This window comes from Pteropus alecto, unplaced genomic scaffold (genome assembly GCF_000325575.1).
Source record: "Pteropus alecto unplaced genomic scaffold, ASM32557v1 scaffold134, whole genome shotgun sequence".
NCBI lineage: Eukaryota > Metazoa > Chordata > Mammalia > Chiroptera > Pteropodidae > Pteropus > Pteropus alecto.
In genome coordinates, this window is record NW_006436283.1 from 4,999,046 (window position 1) to 5,015,399 (window position 16,354).

A 16,354-nucleotide genomic window follows, 5' to 3' on the forward strand; every position below is an offset into this window, starting at 1 on the left:
TTTTAGTCATGTCACCTGTGATGTTCACTAATAGCTGCGCCAGAAGACCTTTAATGCACAAAACAGAACCACACGCCACCCCCCAACTCCCACCCCCGGGCTGCGAATCACGGAACTGGCACAGAGCTGGCAGGAAGCTGTCAAGCTCAAAATCCATTCAGAGAAGTGGAAACATGGAGAATCTAAGAGCCATTCAGTTTGCTTTTGAAGTATGGTTAAAACTAATGTTTAAGGGAGGAACCAATCGGAGTGTCCCGTGAAAGTTTTGAAAAAGGGTAGAGTCCCTGGCATTGGCGGGACCTTTGGAAGACTTATCGGAAGAAACAGCAGTGAACGACTGAGAACATCCTCTCCATCCAGGGCATCTGGACAGGGTCCGGCACTTTCACATTTTACATCTCTTGGATTATTCAAAACTATTGCTTTGAATATGCATTGATTTTACACTGAAAATAATCACTAATAGGATTATGCTTTTCAGATCACTGTGTTGTAGCTGCCAGTCCCTGAAAGACACACGGACTACCAGAAATCAGTGAGTTATAGGAAACACTATTCAGCCAGCTGGGTCAGCCAGGGGTACGCAGACCTCAAATTAAGCAGTCCCGAAATATAAAGGTTTTTAAGCCCCAAATCCCATTCCTCATTCTGTCCTAACACAAAAGTCTATTTTTCTTCTATTTACTAACTGTTAACCCACAGGTAGGTTGTGCAAGCGGGGGTACAGAAGCAGAAAGCTTATTGTTAGAATGTTATGTTCCCATGGGTGATAACCTATGATCCCATGGGCGATAGCCTATGTTCCCATGGGCGATAGCCAAGCAGTAATTTTCCAACCAGCACAACTGGAGAGAGGAAAAGTACATGCTATGTAGCAAAAATTAAAGATAGAAATCAACAAAACCGTAAGCTGCATAAATACAGAACCAAACGTAATTAGGATGATTATGAATGGGTAAAGACCCCCGTTAAAAGGCAAATGATCAAACTGGATCAACCCCAAGCTGTCCATTCTTTAAAAGAAAAGTTTTTAAGTAAGGATAGATTAGATATATTAAAAACTGACGTTGAAGCAGAAAAAATTACACATTCATCTGCTTTTTTTAAACAATTATATTTCAGGATAAACTAATAGACCTTGTTGATGAAAGTTTTTGACAAAGTATTCTCGATAATGTGTAAAGAAAAGGAACAAATTGCTATTTTGTAATTCTAATGAAATTATTTAGGCAAAGATCATCAATGGACGAAACCATTATATGAAAGGTTGAGGAACTTGATGAGGCCGTCACCTGATACCAAACCAAGCCTATAGTACGTACCTTACATATTATGTGTATAATACACAGTGGTACCATTTGAAATTATTTTTGCCAAAAAGTTGAACCTGAATTTAACCAAGACATTAAAATGACCAATTTAGGGGAAATATCTGGGATAGAGGGACAAGTTAAATGATACCATGACGAAGTAAAGATAAAACCAAAATGTGAGATATTTCCTGGAAAACGGCTTTCATTTTTCGACACGTCGATGGTGTAGGGTAAGGCAGGGATGGGGGTGCAGCTTTAGGTTAAAATGGGCTTAAGAGACCCAAGTCACGAATCCCATTTGTGGACCTTATCTGGATTTTTTTTTTCTTATCCGTTTTGTTGTGAGCCAGTCAGCTGGTAAAGGATAATTAAGAAATGACTTGAAGTATGTGGGGGCAAAATAATGTGATGTCTGAGATTGCTTTGCAGAACTTCAGAAAAAAATAAAGATCAATGGAGCAAATGTGACAAAATCTTAATAACTGAGCTAGGCTGGTTCATCTCTGTTTTTGTGTATGTTTGAAAATGTTCATACTAAAAACAATTTTTAAAGGGTGGACAAAAACAGAATTATAATACATCTATCTAGCAAAGTAGAAATCCATGACAAAAACATGAAATAGGTCAAATGTAATTATTAATAAAGGGAACCATTACATGAAAAAATGATTGGAACCTTGATGTACTGAAAAGAACAGGATTAAAATACATAAAGCAAAAAGAGTTAAAAAGTTGCTAGAAACAATGGTCATAGATTTGAATACGCCTTTCTGTTTTTGATTTTGCAAAACAAATGAAACTATAGCAGACTAATAAAAGGCTCATTTAATAGCTAATATACTAATTTCTTGGATCAGTGAGAAATCGAATATGTAATTACAGAATGCTTAGAAGATAAAAGTAACATGAATATTTTATATTAAAGCAACGCAAATTCATGGCATTAAATTGTGCCATATAAAAACATTTTATTATACATTTTGATTTAAAATTAGAAGATATAGGTAAAAATAGTCAAAAACCTAAAAGATTAAATTGGGTCATCGATTAGTACTCTCATATTAAGTATCACAAAAAGCTAAAAATAATTAGGTCAATAGAAGAGAACAATGTTCAGAAAAAGTCCATACGTATAAGTGTTAACTGTATGCATATAAATATTTGTAAAGTAAGCATTTTGAATCACTGGGGAAGTGATTAAATATTGTAAAACAATAAGAACTATACACTGAGAATACATTTTAGTTATAGATTTAAATGTTTTTTAAAAATCCCACAAGAAACAACAGTAAAAATTATGTCAATATTTATATAATCTTCAGGCGGGAGAGTTTCTCTAAGCATAACAACAAGCAGACACTAGAAACTGATGAAAAAGAGAGATTTGGTTGGGGGGGCGGGAATAAAGCAGGCACTTGGCCAGCCTCCTGGTATTTTTGACTTAAGCCTAGACTCATCCCCACCCCATCTGTCCCCGAGTGTGGCACCACTGTCCCCCAAGCCCTGGGCGCCATTTTGGGCTCTTTGTCTTGCTCATCCCACAGTGGTCAGCACCGCATCCTGCTGATTCATCCGCTTTACTTTTCTCCTCTTGGTGTCACTGGTTTGTGTATGTTCCAGAATTGGTAATTTCTTCCCCAAAGCATATATCTCTCCCTAAGTGGTCTCCCTGCCTGTAAACTCACCTACATCCAATGCATTCTTTACATGGTCATTTTACTCCTCTACTTAAAACCCTTCCCTGGATTCCCACTGCCCCAAAAGAGCAAATGCAGTGTCCTCACCCCATCCCGCAGAGCTGCGGGATTCTCTCTTGGTACACCGTTCTTCCTTCGTTACAGCCTTAGCAAATTGTTACCTGCACCTCCCACTCCGCACTACCATCAGGCATTTGCTATACCAGCTCCTAATCTCAGAAGACAAGATCTAGAGGATTCTAGGAGATTCTTTGTTGTGTGCCAGCACTATACTTTAGTTATATTTCTCAGGCCTTAGCGCTGCACTTGACATTTAGAAGAATCTTAATTCATTATGAACGAAAGAGAAGAAATGTGAGCCTTCAGGGCTTCACATCTAGCTAGGAGATTATCACACGTAAACCTTGAATAATAGGGCCAACTAGTATACTAGTACATGATGATGTTCATGACTCAGAGCACATTCTGTGTTGCAGGAATTGTTCTAATAGCTTTATGTAAATATTCGCTCCTCACAACAACCCTGCGAGGTAGGTAGTGTGTCAGCCAAGACATTAAAGAAGTCCCCTGAAGGCGACGAAATTGCCAGTGACACCTGCTGTTCTCTACCCAGAGGCCTTCTCTGACTACTCAAGTTTCCCATCACCATCTTTATTTTGAATCATTTATTAACTTGTTTACTGTCCTCTCTCTCACTAGAATGTAAGCTCCATGGAGGTCAGGGAGAAAGGAAGCCCAGAAAAGAAGAAAATGCCCTAGCAGTGCCACATGAGGCTTCAGCCGTGTGGCAGGGCTGGTCAGCCAGAGGTCGCTTCAAAGTCTCATCCATAAAACTTAGTGAGAAAAGAGGCATTCTGGAAGACTGTGGAGAGGGGAGAGGAGGACTCTGCTTCTAGTTCTGTTTCGTTTGTTGTTTCTTTTACAAAAGCACGAGAAACACTGGTTTTTAAACTTTTCTGAGTCAAGGATTTATGAAAATCTGATAAAGAATACAGCCTCGCCCTAACGTGCACGGAAAGTGAGATGTTCAGCCTCAAAGCCCAACCGTATCTCCTCAGGAGCTGTGGGCTTCGAGGTTAAAGCAACAGCCCGAAAACACCCCTGGCCAGATTAGTAGGGTTTTTGTTTGTTTGTTTGTTTGTTTAAAACAAACATTCTACTAAAGGAATATGTACACACACACCCATATACAGGAAAGGGCGAGAATCAACATACATCTCTCAGATCGGCTCTTTTAAAACACTGCGGGGATCACCCGATCTGAGCGTGTCATCTTTTTCCTGTACGGATTGGCAGTTATTGTTCCTAGTGTCCAAGGCGTGTGCACACACGTGCTTCCTTGCCACCCTTGCCCTTGCACAGAGCAGTGAGCTCCATTTCATTGGTGATGGGGCCCACAGCAGGACTGCTGGCATTGCGTTGAGCAGCAGCACCTCCACTCCGCCTGCCTCTGCCTTCGCGTGCGGGGAGGGTCGCGGCAGCAGTTTGATTTACCTTTCAGTGTAGACTGGCTCGAATTAATTGACACACACTGACACACACTGCTATTAAAGAGAAGAAAAGTACCACGCAGTTTTTAAAGACAGTAGAGGAGAAATATTCCGGTGGTTAAACAAACCTCACCCCAGGTGGGACTCGAACCCACAATCCCTGGCTTAGGAGGCCAGTGCCTTATCCATTAGGCCACTGGGGCTTCACGTAACCGGCGCCGGATCACATGCCTTTTGAGTGACGCCGCAGGGCTGTGTGATGACGTCGGGACCGGAAGCTCCAGGTACAAAATCCCTATTGGATAGGGGCCTGAACTCCCAACTGCAGGTGGGGGCGGGTCGGGAGGCTGGCGGTGTCTAAGGCGAGGGCAGGGCGTGGGGTTCGGATGCTGTATAGATGTGCTACCCAATCTTTGGGATTAAGACGCATCGACTACGAAGAAACTCAAACTGTGAATCTTCTCATCCGAGGTCAGACGTCTTATTTATTGAACCAGAGGTCCCCTCTGCGTACCCATTCGCACCGTGAGGCTTCCTTAGGGATCTAGGGACGCAGCAGCGGAGACGCCGACCGCACCCCGTCTCCGCCTTCGCTGCACCCATAACGCACCCTGGGACCTAAACGCACGATCCTCCTTAGCATGAGTCGCCAGCACCTCTGAGGGGAATCCACCTGGACAGTGCATCAGAAGTGAGAGTGTGTTGTGACCGCGTGGCCTAACGGATAAGGCGTCTGACTTCGGATCAGAAGATTGAGGGTTCGAGTCCCTTCGTGGTCGACTCCCTTTTGGGAGAGTGGCTCGTGCCTGTCGGCGACGGGGACACTTAAAATCCCGCTCAACCTCGTCTGAGGGGTCGTAGCATTGTCTCTCCACTAGTCTGTGGGGCATTCGCTCCGCCAGGCGCCCTTTGGTCTCAGCGGCCACTGCTCAAGCGCTTCCTCTTGTACTCTAGCTTTTTGCGTATTACGGCGGGTGGACCTCCGGTTGTCCAGCTGGCATCTCAGGACTGCACTAGTCCCGTTCGCTAGGACGCTGTCCCGCTCCCAGCACAGCGTGAGGTCCGTGCGCGTGGCTGCTCGTTACCACGAACCACGTGGAAGCACCATCTTGTTGCGCCCCAGTGGCCTAATGGATAAGGCACTGGCCTCCTAAGCCAGGGATTGTGGGTTCGAGTCCCACCTGGGGTGGTTTCTCGCAGCAAGGGTATTTTTGGTGCCGGGAACACAGAGACCCCCGGGGATGACGCACCGGGGGACCCAGGGGCTCCATGTGTCCGGTCCCCGGTTCTGAGCCGCTTCTGGAACCCTGCCCACCTTGTCATTATTGGGACCTCGCGTTTGTCATCACGGATTCTGCGCAGCCTGCATTCCAGGCTCCAGGCTCAGCGTCTCCAGAGCCCACTTCATACGCTGGGGTGTCTTGGGGACATTCTGCACTCTAAGCCTACAGGACAGTCCTGCTCTCTAGCCTCGGTATGTAAGCTGTACAAAAGTTGGGAAAGAGAGAGGGTGCTCTGCCCTTGGGTGCCTTGCTTCGGCCAGGGATTCAGGTGCCATCAAACTGAGGTAGAGTGAATTTTCTAGAGTACCAAAAGGTTACCCCTACCTCAGGTGGGACTCGAACCCTCAACCCCTAAGTTTAGGAAGCCAGTGCCTTATCCATTAGACCACTGGGGCTTTGTGGGGCAAATGGGTAGCATCTCCTGCCTTAGTAGTGGTCGGACTCTGGGTCTTCCAAGGCAAGGCTTAAATGGACGCGCGTTTACTGAAGATGTCAAGCGGCGGATGCCGCTTGTGGGTGGGCCCACGGGGCTCACAGTCGACCGCGACGAGGTGGGAAGACGCTACGGTGGGAGGTGAGCTCACCAACCTCCAGCCACCGCATCGGGAAAAACAGTGGGGCTGGGGCTGCCCCGAAACCTGGACTATGGTCAAGACTGAGGCTCCATCCACTGTGCCACCTCCGCAGATCTGACAGAAAATCCAGGAATTTTAGGGAAAAGTGATATAGAAAGAAAACGAGAACAGACTAGCATCAATCATGAATAATGGAATATAAACACTGAAAATATTCACCGTCACGAGACAAGGCACAACCAGGGTGAACAAATTCTTCCAGTTATCATAGGAATATGGTATATATTATATATAAATGTATAATATATAGAAAAGCAATAGATCAGCCAGATATTTTGTTCCTTTAAAACTATTATACGAAAAGTAATACAAATAAATAAGCACATTTTTAAACATTACATTTAAAAACGTTTAAAATCCACTCTTAGAATCCATACATATCTGAAAGATGTAAGGCAGAAGCTGCAGCCCAGGGCAGCGTGAGACTTTGCTTCCCATCCCCCAAGTCTCAGGGGACAGGGAAGTGAGACATTCTTCTGTGTTTCTCTCTCCAACATGTAGTTTGCAGAAACCCATTTCCCTCCCCACTTCACATCAGCAAGAAGGGAGAGTTTAACCCACCTGGCTGGTCTCCCGCCTTGGGGATGCCCTCCTTTAAGTTAATCCATCTGTCCGTTGCGGCGAGGCATTCATGCAGCAAAGTGTACAGACCACAGACCACAGCGGGATGACACAGAACGTTCCCTGCCTCCCAGAAGGCTCCCTTGCGCTTCTTCCCAGTCAGCGGCCACCTCCCCCCAGTACTTTCATTACGGTAAAACCGTTTTGTCTTGTTTTGAACTACTTACAATGGAATCATACTTTTTGGTAGTCTGGCCTTTTGCTCAACACTGTGTCTGAGATTCACCCGTGTTCATTATTTTGCCTTCGGCTTTTTTTTCGGTGAGTCCTACCTCTGTGTTCTACTCTCTGTCCCCCAGCCTGCTGTTTCTCTGTACCTCTCCCTCCCCTCCAGTGTCTGGAATGGTTTTCCAGGTCCCTTCACACGCCACCCTGAGGGCCTGAGGGGTCCAGCAGTTTGCTCAGGGCCAACCCACAGGGATGCCTTGTCTGGTTTCCTGCTGCCACCATCTAACCCAGTCTCCCTTGGTTCTGCCTCACCCACTCCCATCCATTCTCGAGACTCAACTCGTCCCCCTCCATCCTGCCTCTCCCAGCTGCAGCCTCACTTCCCAGCTCTAGGGCTTCATTCCCTCTCCTGGGCATCGCTACCTAGACAGTCCCCCGCAGGCCCCTCAAAGCCAGCTCCTTGCAGGCAGAACCACTCCCATCATCCAACCACCCTCCTCTCCTGTCTCCAAGCACAGCGTCACTCATTGACACACCTGCTTCCGCTCCGCGTGAGCCAATTTTCTGTCCCTCAAATCCACTCGCATCTGCTATTTTCTCTCTATCCGTGTCCACTGCTCTAGTGCCAGGATTGGGTGCCTGACTGCTAAGTGGGTCAGTCCACCAAACCGTGCTCACTTCTCTTCGGTCTTTCCTCATCCATTCACGGTCAGATTAATCTTCCCCCAACAGCCTCTGTAGGGGTAGAGGCTGTCTTAGCTGTCACATCGAAGGGCTTTCTTGACCCCCTGGCTCCTATTCAGTGTGGCAGACGTGTCTCCACAGCTCCTCATTTCTTAGGTTCCAGCCAAACTGGGCTATTAATCATGGCCACCATCCCCGGAGCACAAGCTTGGTGCCATTAACCACTTATTCATTTAAATGTCACAACCCTAGGAAGTAGGTGCTGATAACATCAGTCCTAGTTTACTGACGGGGACAGAGAGGTTCTGAGAGGCTTAGTAGTTTGACCAAGGCCCTTGAACTGGGGGCGGTGGAAGGCGGGGAGCTGACTGGCAGTCTGGCCTCAGAGCCCATTCCCTCAGAACCATTGTTCACCGGCCCCAGGCCACACTGGAGGATCTAAGTCACAAGCTCTTATGTTGCTCACATGGCCAGCCCTTCCCATCCTTCAGGCACCTCAAACACATCTTCTCCAACCCTCCAGCTGGAACTAGTTGTTTCTCTGCCTCCAGCAATCTATTTTGACCTTTCTAATGTTATTTACCACATTTTAGGTCATTTTAGGTCATGTTACCAAACAGGAATCTATTTTTCTTCTCAGCTGATGGAAAGTCAATTCTCTGGAAGAAAGAGCTCTGCTCATTGCTGGTTCCCTGGGACTCACCCAATGCTTAATGAACTAAGGAATGTGGCGCTTCCTTGTTCCCTCCTAAGCTCTGAGTCCCTGAAGGACAGGGACTATGTCTGCCACATCTTTTGCATTTCATTGTGAGAGTCATTTATCGATGACCTTTTCCCCTTTCTCCCTCACGTGGCATCTGTGCTCACATAAAGTGTATGCACTACAACTTCTTGCTTCTAGAGCATTGCAGTGCAGTATTTGTCAAATGAGTGGACTAGATCAAAACAGAACATTCTATGACATTCATACATGCCAGGATAACCTGCTGTTATGCTGGCCTGGGTGCTTCCCATACCCACAGAATGACAAAAAACCTTTTTCCAGTTCCAACTCAGTCTCATCCGCAACCCCACAGCTCGCGACAGCAATTAACACGTGATATTCCTTCCCCCTCAAGTGGTTCCCTAATACCTATGTATCTTAAAATTAAAACTCCTTGAATTCAAGAATCTCCACAGGGAGCTTCCATCTCCCTCTCCAAACTGATCTCTCAGGATCTCCCTGCGCGAATTCAGATGGCTTCCTCACCATTTCCTCCACTCCAGCCTTTTCTTTGGTCTCCTTTATTCGTGCTGTCCCGTCGCCTGGCACATCCTCCTCCCCTCTCTGATTACGATTCGATACCTTTGCGAGGCCCAGCTCAACTGCCCCCTCACCTGTCTCAGCCTTTCTACCTGACTGCGCTCCTTGAGGGCAGACACCAGGCTCAGTTCCTGTCCTCCCCACCCCCCACCGCTGTGACAAGTAGTCAGTTTCCACCAGCAACTGTTATGCAGATTTCAAACCTGAGAGAAAAGGAAGGAATTCTGTTCTGAAGCATTCTGAAGAAGGGATGCCTACTGCGTTTAGAATTTTATTGGAGCTAATACATTAAAAGGATAGTTAAGCTTTGAGACATGTATAAAGACCTTTGTAACCAGTGCCTGCAGCCCTCGCTCTCTGGATGGCTCCGCAGTTAGAGACAACCATGAACAAGCCCACATAGGGTTTTCAGTTTCCTGAAGCGGTAAAGTTCCCCCAGCAGCGCCCGGCGCCCTGAGGAGGGTCTCTGCCAGCTCCGGGGGATAACTTCAGTCCACGTCTACCCTCCTGCTTGTCTTTATGGCAGAATTTATTCTCTTTTTTCTCAGTCTTTCCCGATTCATGTTTTCTATCCTGAAAACAGAAAAGAGCTCGGTTAGGCCCAGAAGCTCAGCAGGGGCTTTTCAAAGCAGTGAGCGGAGCTGGCAGCTCCGCGAACAGCACAGCAGCCAAGTGAGCAAGCGCCAGCTCAGAGCTCCACTCAGGTGGGTCTTCGCTGCTTCCCAGGCTCCCCACCTGTCTGCTGGGAGGCCAGGGTTGGCCCTGCCCCCTTTCTTCCCTGTGCAGCCCCTTGTCCATAGAATTCAGTAGCGGGGCACTTGGGGTGTCTTCGGGTACCTGATTCTGTGTAGTACAGCATCTTCTTTGGATGGCTCCTTGGCTGGCTGGCTGGCCTCTGCGATCATATCTCGAATTTTCTGTAGACAATCTGCCAGATTTCGGAACTGATAGCGGCTGCATTCAGAGGTGAGTATCAGCTCTCCTGACCTGTTGATCTTATTTTTATGCTGCAGGGAATAAAGGCAAAACCAGAGTTCTACGGAGCAAAGGCTAAAAGCGCCTGAGGGATTATGGGAAGAGGGGCCGCGGTTACCGTCACAGCCATCTTCTGCCGCACGGGCTCTGCGATCCAGTCAGCACTTGCCAGGTGGAACCTGACCTCGGCCTTGGAATTCACTGTGAAGAAAGGGACAAGAAAGCACGGGTCACCGAGAGTGGGTAAGCTCAGCACCTGGGTGACCGTCTTGGAACAAAGGGAGGGGAGACACCCGACCAGGTGCATGTCATCCTGCGTCAGCCTGGGGTTACACAGGTGGCCATGGAAGGCGCCTGCAAAGATCGTGAGTCCCTTCTGGACAAAAATACACTTCCAGAAGCTAAACGCCCAGCGTTTCTCTTACCGTTTATTGGGTTCTGGAAAGAATGGGGGGATGGGTTCCACAAGCATCAAGGAAACCTGTTCCTAGAGCTGGCTGCCAACTCACGCTGTGATTTCCCTTTGTTAAACCCACAAGCCCAGCCCAGTCCTAGCAACCCACAGCTGAGTCTGAGAATGAGACCACATTCAAAAGAATACAGAGGATTGTTATAACTGGTGGTATTTAAGCTTCTGCTTAAATAAAATTCCTTTATTCCACATGACTGTGAACACGGAATCCTCCAGTCCATCTTCCAACTGAGTTTTAAAGTGAAAGAAAAGGACAAGGCGCCCTGTACCTTTGTTAACGTTCTGGCCTCCGGGACCACTGCTCCGACAGTAAGATACTGTCAAGCGATCTAGAAAACGGGACAAACAACAAAAATAAATGATTATCCCGTGGCAGAACGTGCGAAGTTAATTTACTATCAACATAACTGTCCCTATTACACATCTCTCTCTTTCGATGGCTTTTATATAAATAAACATCACATTCAGATTAGTGGAGTAAGAGATTATTGACAGATGTGCTGCCATCGCCTGGCCTCTGTTTCAGTGTCACCTTGAGCAAGGGCCACAGGGAGCCAGCACCTTGGTACTCTCTTCCTTTCTCTATGTGTGTACGTCGCAAACTCGGAATCTGCAAAAGGCTGGTTGTTTCTTCCCAGGCTGTGCCTGTCAGGCCTCGCCGTATGCTTACTGGGTGCACAATCCTAAAATTATGCAAACGGTTTACAGGGAGAGGTCCCCACCAGTTTGCCCCTTCCTCTCTGCTCTCCAAGGCAGTCCTCATATCTAATTCCTTGCACATCCTTTCAGATCTACTGTACATAGACAGAAGTATACACATTTCAGATGTACACGTAAGGCACAAATGGTAGCTTACTACGCATATTCTCCTGCACCGTACTTTCTTCCAAAGATGATTAATTCATCTATTGTAAAGATTATTCTGGGTCACAAGGCCAGCAAGAGCTTTCCATGTGTACTGTGCACTGCAGAGCACTCCAGAGTGGCTGCAGCATCATTCCTTTGCTATTCTAAACGATGCTGAAAAGACCACTTTTGCACACCCGAGGGCAGTTTCATTACTTTCATTAGGCTGAAGAGACCTGGAAGGAATGTGTGAGGAGTGGGGGAAATGGCTGATTTTTTGTAAAACAAAATTACTTACCTAGAGGAATGTCACTGCTGGCTTGCTTTGCATCGCCCTGTAATGTAACGTACACAGTGTCAACCAGATATTACCTGCTGGGTGACTCCTAACTGGTCCAGGGCAACCAAAGAAATGTTGTAAAGCCACGAAGCAAAGGTCACACAACTATTTTCAGATCCCCAGCAAAATCACAACAGATGACAGAGAGAGCTTGCTGACTCCAGAGGTGCCACCTGAGAAACACTCTTCCAAGAAAACGGAGGCGACCTCTCGAGCCTTCTCTGCCCCCGTTTTAGCTAGTGTCGGGCACATCAGAGGCCTGGCTCCTGGGATGGAGGGAAGGCACCGGAGTACACAGGCATCAGGGAGACTCCAAAAGGAACATCCTCTGCCAATATGGAGCAACAAACCTGTTGGGCCACCTTGTTCCTTCCGCTCACCCGGGAAGCTGTCTGCTTTGAGCAGCGACTAACACATCTGCCTTGACGGTTTGTGTCAACCTGAACTACTCACTCCAAGATCCTCACCACCACGTCTCTCCCATGCTGCTCCTCCAAAAATGGCTTTCAGCCTTAGATCCTCGTGTCCACAGGCCCAGGGGAAACACTGCCCCTCTGAGGCTCTTCTGGCCATCCAAGCTCAAAGTACCCTCACCTGTGCCACACCCCCCTTCATTCCTTTTCATCTCAGAATGACTTGGGGGTGGAACCCTCATCTTACTCCACCTCTCCCCAGCACTGAAGACCATGGACCACGCCCTCCCTGAAGCACATTACTCCCCTTCCTTCTGAGCTATCCTCTCATCTTTCTTCTTACCTCCCTAGGACCTTCTCGCTCTCCTTTGCTTACTCTTTGCAACATTCGAACACGGACATGGCCCTGGAATCCTCTCTTCTCTATCATACTCAAAAAAATATTGATGAAAACATCATCCATGTTGGTGACTCTCAACTTTCTGGCTCAAACTCAAACCTCTTTCTTCGATTTCAGACCCATATAGCCAACTGCTTGCTATTCGATGTCTCCTCTCAGATGCCTGATGGATGCCGCAAACCTCAAACCTCCTCCCAGAGGACTTCCCTGACTAACAATCTGAAGTAGCACCTCAGCACTATGACAGCATCCTGATCTCATGACTTCTCACTACCGGACCTGCTTTCTTTCTTTGTTTACTATCTGCTCCTCCTGCTAGAACAGAAGTTGGATCTGCAATGCCTGAAACAGTGTCTGACACAGTAAGTACACAATACATTTTTTGCTGAATGAAAGAACAAACAAGTGAATGTTATTGTTGCTTTCCAATCTCACTCAATCCTTCCACTCCATCCTTCCACTGCTCAAGGCCCCAGACGTCAATTCCTCTCTCATTCTCATTTCTCAAAGAAAATCTATTAGCAAACCCTAGAGGCTTTTCCTTCAGACTGTATCTAGAACCTGAGCAATTCTCATGATTCCTATTGCTTTCACCCTGCTTATCTCTTCCCTGTATTACTCAGTCTCCTAACTGGTCTTCCTGTTCTTGCCATTCTACAGTCTGTTCTTTATAAGGCTCTATTAAAGTGATCCCTATGAAACCAAGTTGGATCATTCCACTCCTCTGTCTCAAATCCTCCAGTAGGTCCCCATCGCATTCAGAGTAAAGCTAAAAGCCTGTAAGCCCTATAAACAGGCCTCCGCACACTGCTCTCCTCTTTAGCTTCATCTCTCGACTCCTCTGCTCAGCCACACTGGCCTGCTTGCTGTTCCCTGGTTAAGTGGAGCAAGCAATTGCTTTGAGGTCACTGTACCTGCTGTTTCCCTCTGCAGGGATGCTCATCTTCCCACTATTTCATGGCTCTCTGCCTTGCTTCTTCCAGGTCTTTACTCGAATGTCACCTCAGAGGCCTTCCTAGGCCATCCTGTTTAAAACTGCAATCCTGCTCCCTACCTTAGCACTCTTTCTTCCTTCCGGGATTTATTTTCTCCAAAGTATTGATCACCATCTCACAAACTCTGTACTGCTCATTTTACTTATTGCCTGTTTCTCCCCATTAGAAGTCAGCCTCCGCAAGCATTCGGAGTTCTGTGTTTTGTTCATACACAAAGCATGCTTTCAATAGAAGTTTGTTGAATGAGTTAATGAATCAGTGAACGTTCTCTGCCAGTCCTGCAGGTGGACACAACAGAATTGGCTGGGTCCTATCTCTTCCGCTCAGCGACCTGATGCAGAGCCTGCGGACAGCGGGCTCTGTTTAAATGCATCCTGAGGAAACCAACGAGAAGCCCTATTTCTTCAGGCGTGCTGGGGTTACTAGAGGCTAAGGATAGTGTAACCTTCCAAAAGATTCGAGAAGGGAGTAAACGACGTGGCAGCCTCCTGCCTTTACTGTCCATTCTGCAGAACCGGAATGCCCACGTTTTCCGCTGGGACAAGAATCTGGGCCTGAGGGCCGGGGAACAAATGCGGAAAAGCTGGTGGCACTGTAGGAAGCATACCCAGCGTGCTCTCCCGGAGCCGGTACCCCTTAGGCCACCGTGGGAGCGGAGACTCTCCCCGTGGCCCCAGACCCCGGTTGCTCGGACAACCAGCTTCTTCCCGCGGCGGCCCCTTCGATTAGCCGCGCGCCTGACCAATGGGGTCCTGGCTTTCTGACGTCACCCAGCTGAGGCGTGGGAACGCCCCTTCCAACTGGCCCTCCCGGCTCACCGGGACCCTCCAGGCGGTGTCCAAGCCCCGCGACTCCGGGTAGAGCTTGTCCAGACTGTAGATGCTCTGAAACTCGGTCCCGTCTACCTGCTTGTGCAGATCCCGGAGAGGGTGGTGCGCGGGCGGCGGTCGCAGCCAGGTTCTGGCTCGGCTTAGGCCCCAGCGAAGGTAGCGGGCGGCCGCCATATTTGAGTTTCGAGGTCGCTTCCGGGGGGCGTTTCCTACTGCGGTCCGTGAGGCTGCGTTTCCCTCTGGACTTTGGTTCCGTGCGACTTTTAACGTCGGCGGGGGTTAGGAGGCGGCGCCGGTTAAGAGGCAATTCAGTGGCCACCTGGGGGAGGGCTAGTTTGTTCTCTGAGGTCCGCTGCAGCGGTGGGGAAGACGTTGGCCAGACAGCGATATCTCTAGGGGGCCTCCTGGTGAAAGAACCCCTGGATTCCGTGCCCCCCAGAAACCCCATTTCTCTCCTTTTCAGACTCTGCTCTCCCTGCCATTCTAACACCATCAGTGAGGCCTGCCCCGTCTGGCCTGGTTCATCTCCATCCCCTCTACCCTGCTCTACTTCATTATTATTTTTCGTTCACAAAATTCAATCTTATTTTTCTAGTTTAGTGCCTGTCTCCCACCCAGGATGTAATATAATAAGCTCCAGGAGGGGCACTGGCTCACTGCAGGATCCCCAGTACCCAGAACCTGGTACACAGAAGTACTCAAATATTTGTCAAAGTAGGAATCATCGAAACCTTCAGAGAACTTTTGTAAGAGTTTATTTGAGCCAAACCGATGATATGTGCTGGGGAGCGAGATCTAAAATGCCCCTCTGATTAAGTTTTGCAGCTGCTTTTATGCATTTGAAATTAAGGACGGGATTTAAGGAAGATTGGAGAAAGCAAAGTGGGATTGGATTATTGGATTAACAAGATTATAAGCTCTCTTGCAGGTTAATACCCCATTCCAAGGGTATTACTGCTGGTATTTCAAAGGTGTGTTAACTTAGAGGCATAAGAACAATGGACAGGGCTGGCTTAAAACCTTTCACTAAAGAAGTCATAGGCCACCCACCATGACCTGCCCAGTTAGGAATTCATGATCTGTGAGGTTACTTTCCATACGACCCCCTTTTTTTCATCCGCATATTGATGAGATGAATTCTTTGGGAATGTGTTTTTGAAAGTTGAGCTCTGTTAGAGCTGAATTTTGGTAACTTTGGGCTTATTCACCAGGCAGCTGCCGATAAGCAAATCCCCGCTGAGCACGTGTGTGAAAGCTCTACAGGACAAATACCAGATGAGAGGAGAGGCAGACAGGTGGAGAAAGAAATGTTTTAAAAAGTGGACCACCCCCACCCCCTTTGTGGGGGAAACAGCAGTTTTCCAGAGCATGATGATAGTTTCTCAGGAGATAGGGGAGGCCGAGGAGGTAGGTAGAGGCTCAGACAGCCACAGACAGGCTAAGCAGAGCCCTTTTACAGGGCTGTTAAAACATGAACTGTAAAACTGAGAAGTTCTAATTCCAAGAAAGGTTCAAAGTAGAGCAAGCAGTGTTTGGAAACAGCTAAATGTTGGTTAAGTTACTTTGTCGAAAGGTAGTATGGTAAATGAAAACAGCTCAAAGAATGTTAGTAATTATTACTAATATTAATGGTTGTTTCATAATGAAGAGTTCTATGCCACTGGGAATGTTGTCATCCAATCAAGGCTTTACCGTCTTATCCTCATCGATACAGGCAAAATCTTTAGGAGGGAATTAACCGCTTCCCGAGCACTGGATTTGGAAACTCAGACTGCAAAGGGAATGGCAACCGACATATGCCTTGAGCTCTAGGTTGGAAGGGACGTCTCCTGGGTCCCTCCCTGTCTGAGTCCCAAGACCTCAGAGGAAACAGGTGTCTCCATGGTGAC

At 47.6% G+C, this 16,354-nt stretch overlaps 1 protein-coding gene and 3 non-coding genes across 5 annotated transcripts; 2 read left to right on the forward strand and 2 right to left on the reverse strand.

Annotated features, from left to right (window-relative positions):
* Positions 1-4,630: 4,630 nt before the first annotated feature.
* TRNAR-CCU lies at positions 4,631-4,703 on the reverse strand. The gene has a single exon. It is a non-coding gene; the product is annotated as a tRNA-Arg (tRNA).
* Positions 4,704-5,206: 503 nt separating this feature from the next.
* TRNAR-UCG lies at positions 5,207-5,279 on the forward strand. Its single transcript has one exon. It is a non-coding gene; the product is annotated as a tRNA-Arg (tRNA).
* A 337-nt stretch (positions 5,280-5,616) lies between these two features.
* On the forward strand, positions 5,617-5,689 carry TRNAR-CCU. Its single transcript has one exon. It is a non-coding gene; the product is annotated as a tRNA-Arg (tRNA).
* Positions 5,690-9,434: 3,745 nt separating this feature from the next.
* Positions 9,435-14,678, reverse strand: MRPL58 (mitochondrial ribosomal protein L58). Of its 2 annotated transcripts, none has more exons than XM_015589564.2 (6): positions 14,541-14,678; positions 11,786-11,822; positions 10,911-10,970; positions 10,288-10,370; positions 10,032-10,201; positions 9,435-9,767 (listed from the first exon to the last, which is right to left on the reverse strand). In XM_015589564.2, exons 1-6 carry the CDS (start codon positions 14,637-14,639, stop codon positions 9,683-9,685), a joined length of 534 nt encoding a protein of 177 aa, XP_015445050.1. In that variant the 5' UTR covers positions 14,640-14,678; the 3' UTR covers positions 9,435-9,682. The 2 variants fall into 2 exon arrangements, with proteins under 2 accessions (XP_015445050.1, XP_006912301.1); XM_006912239.3 differs by having other exon boundaries at positions 14,454-14,675.
* Positions 14,679-16,354: the final 1,676 nt, after the last annotated feature.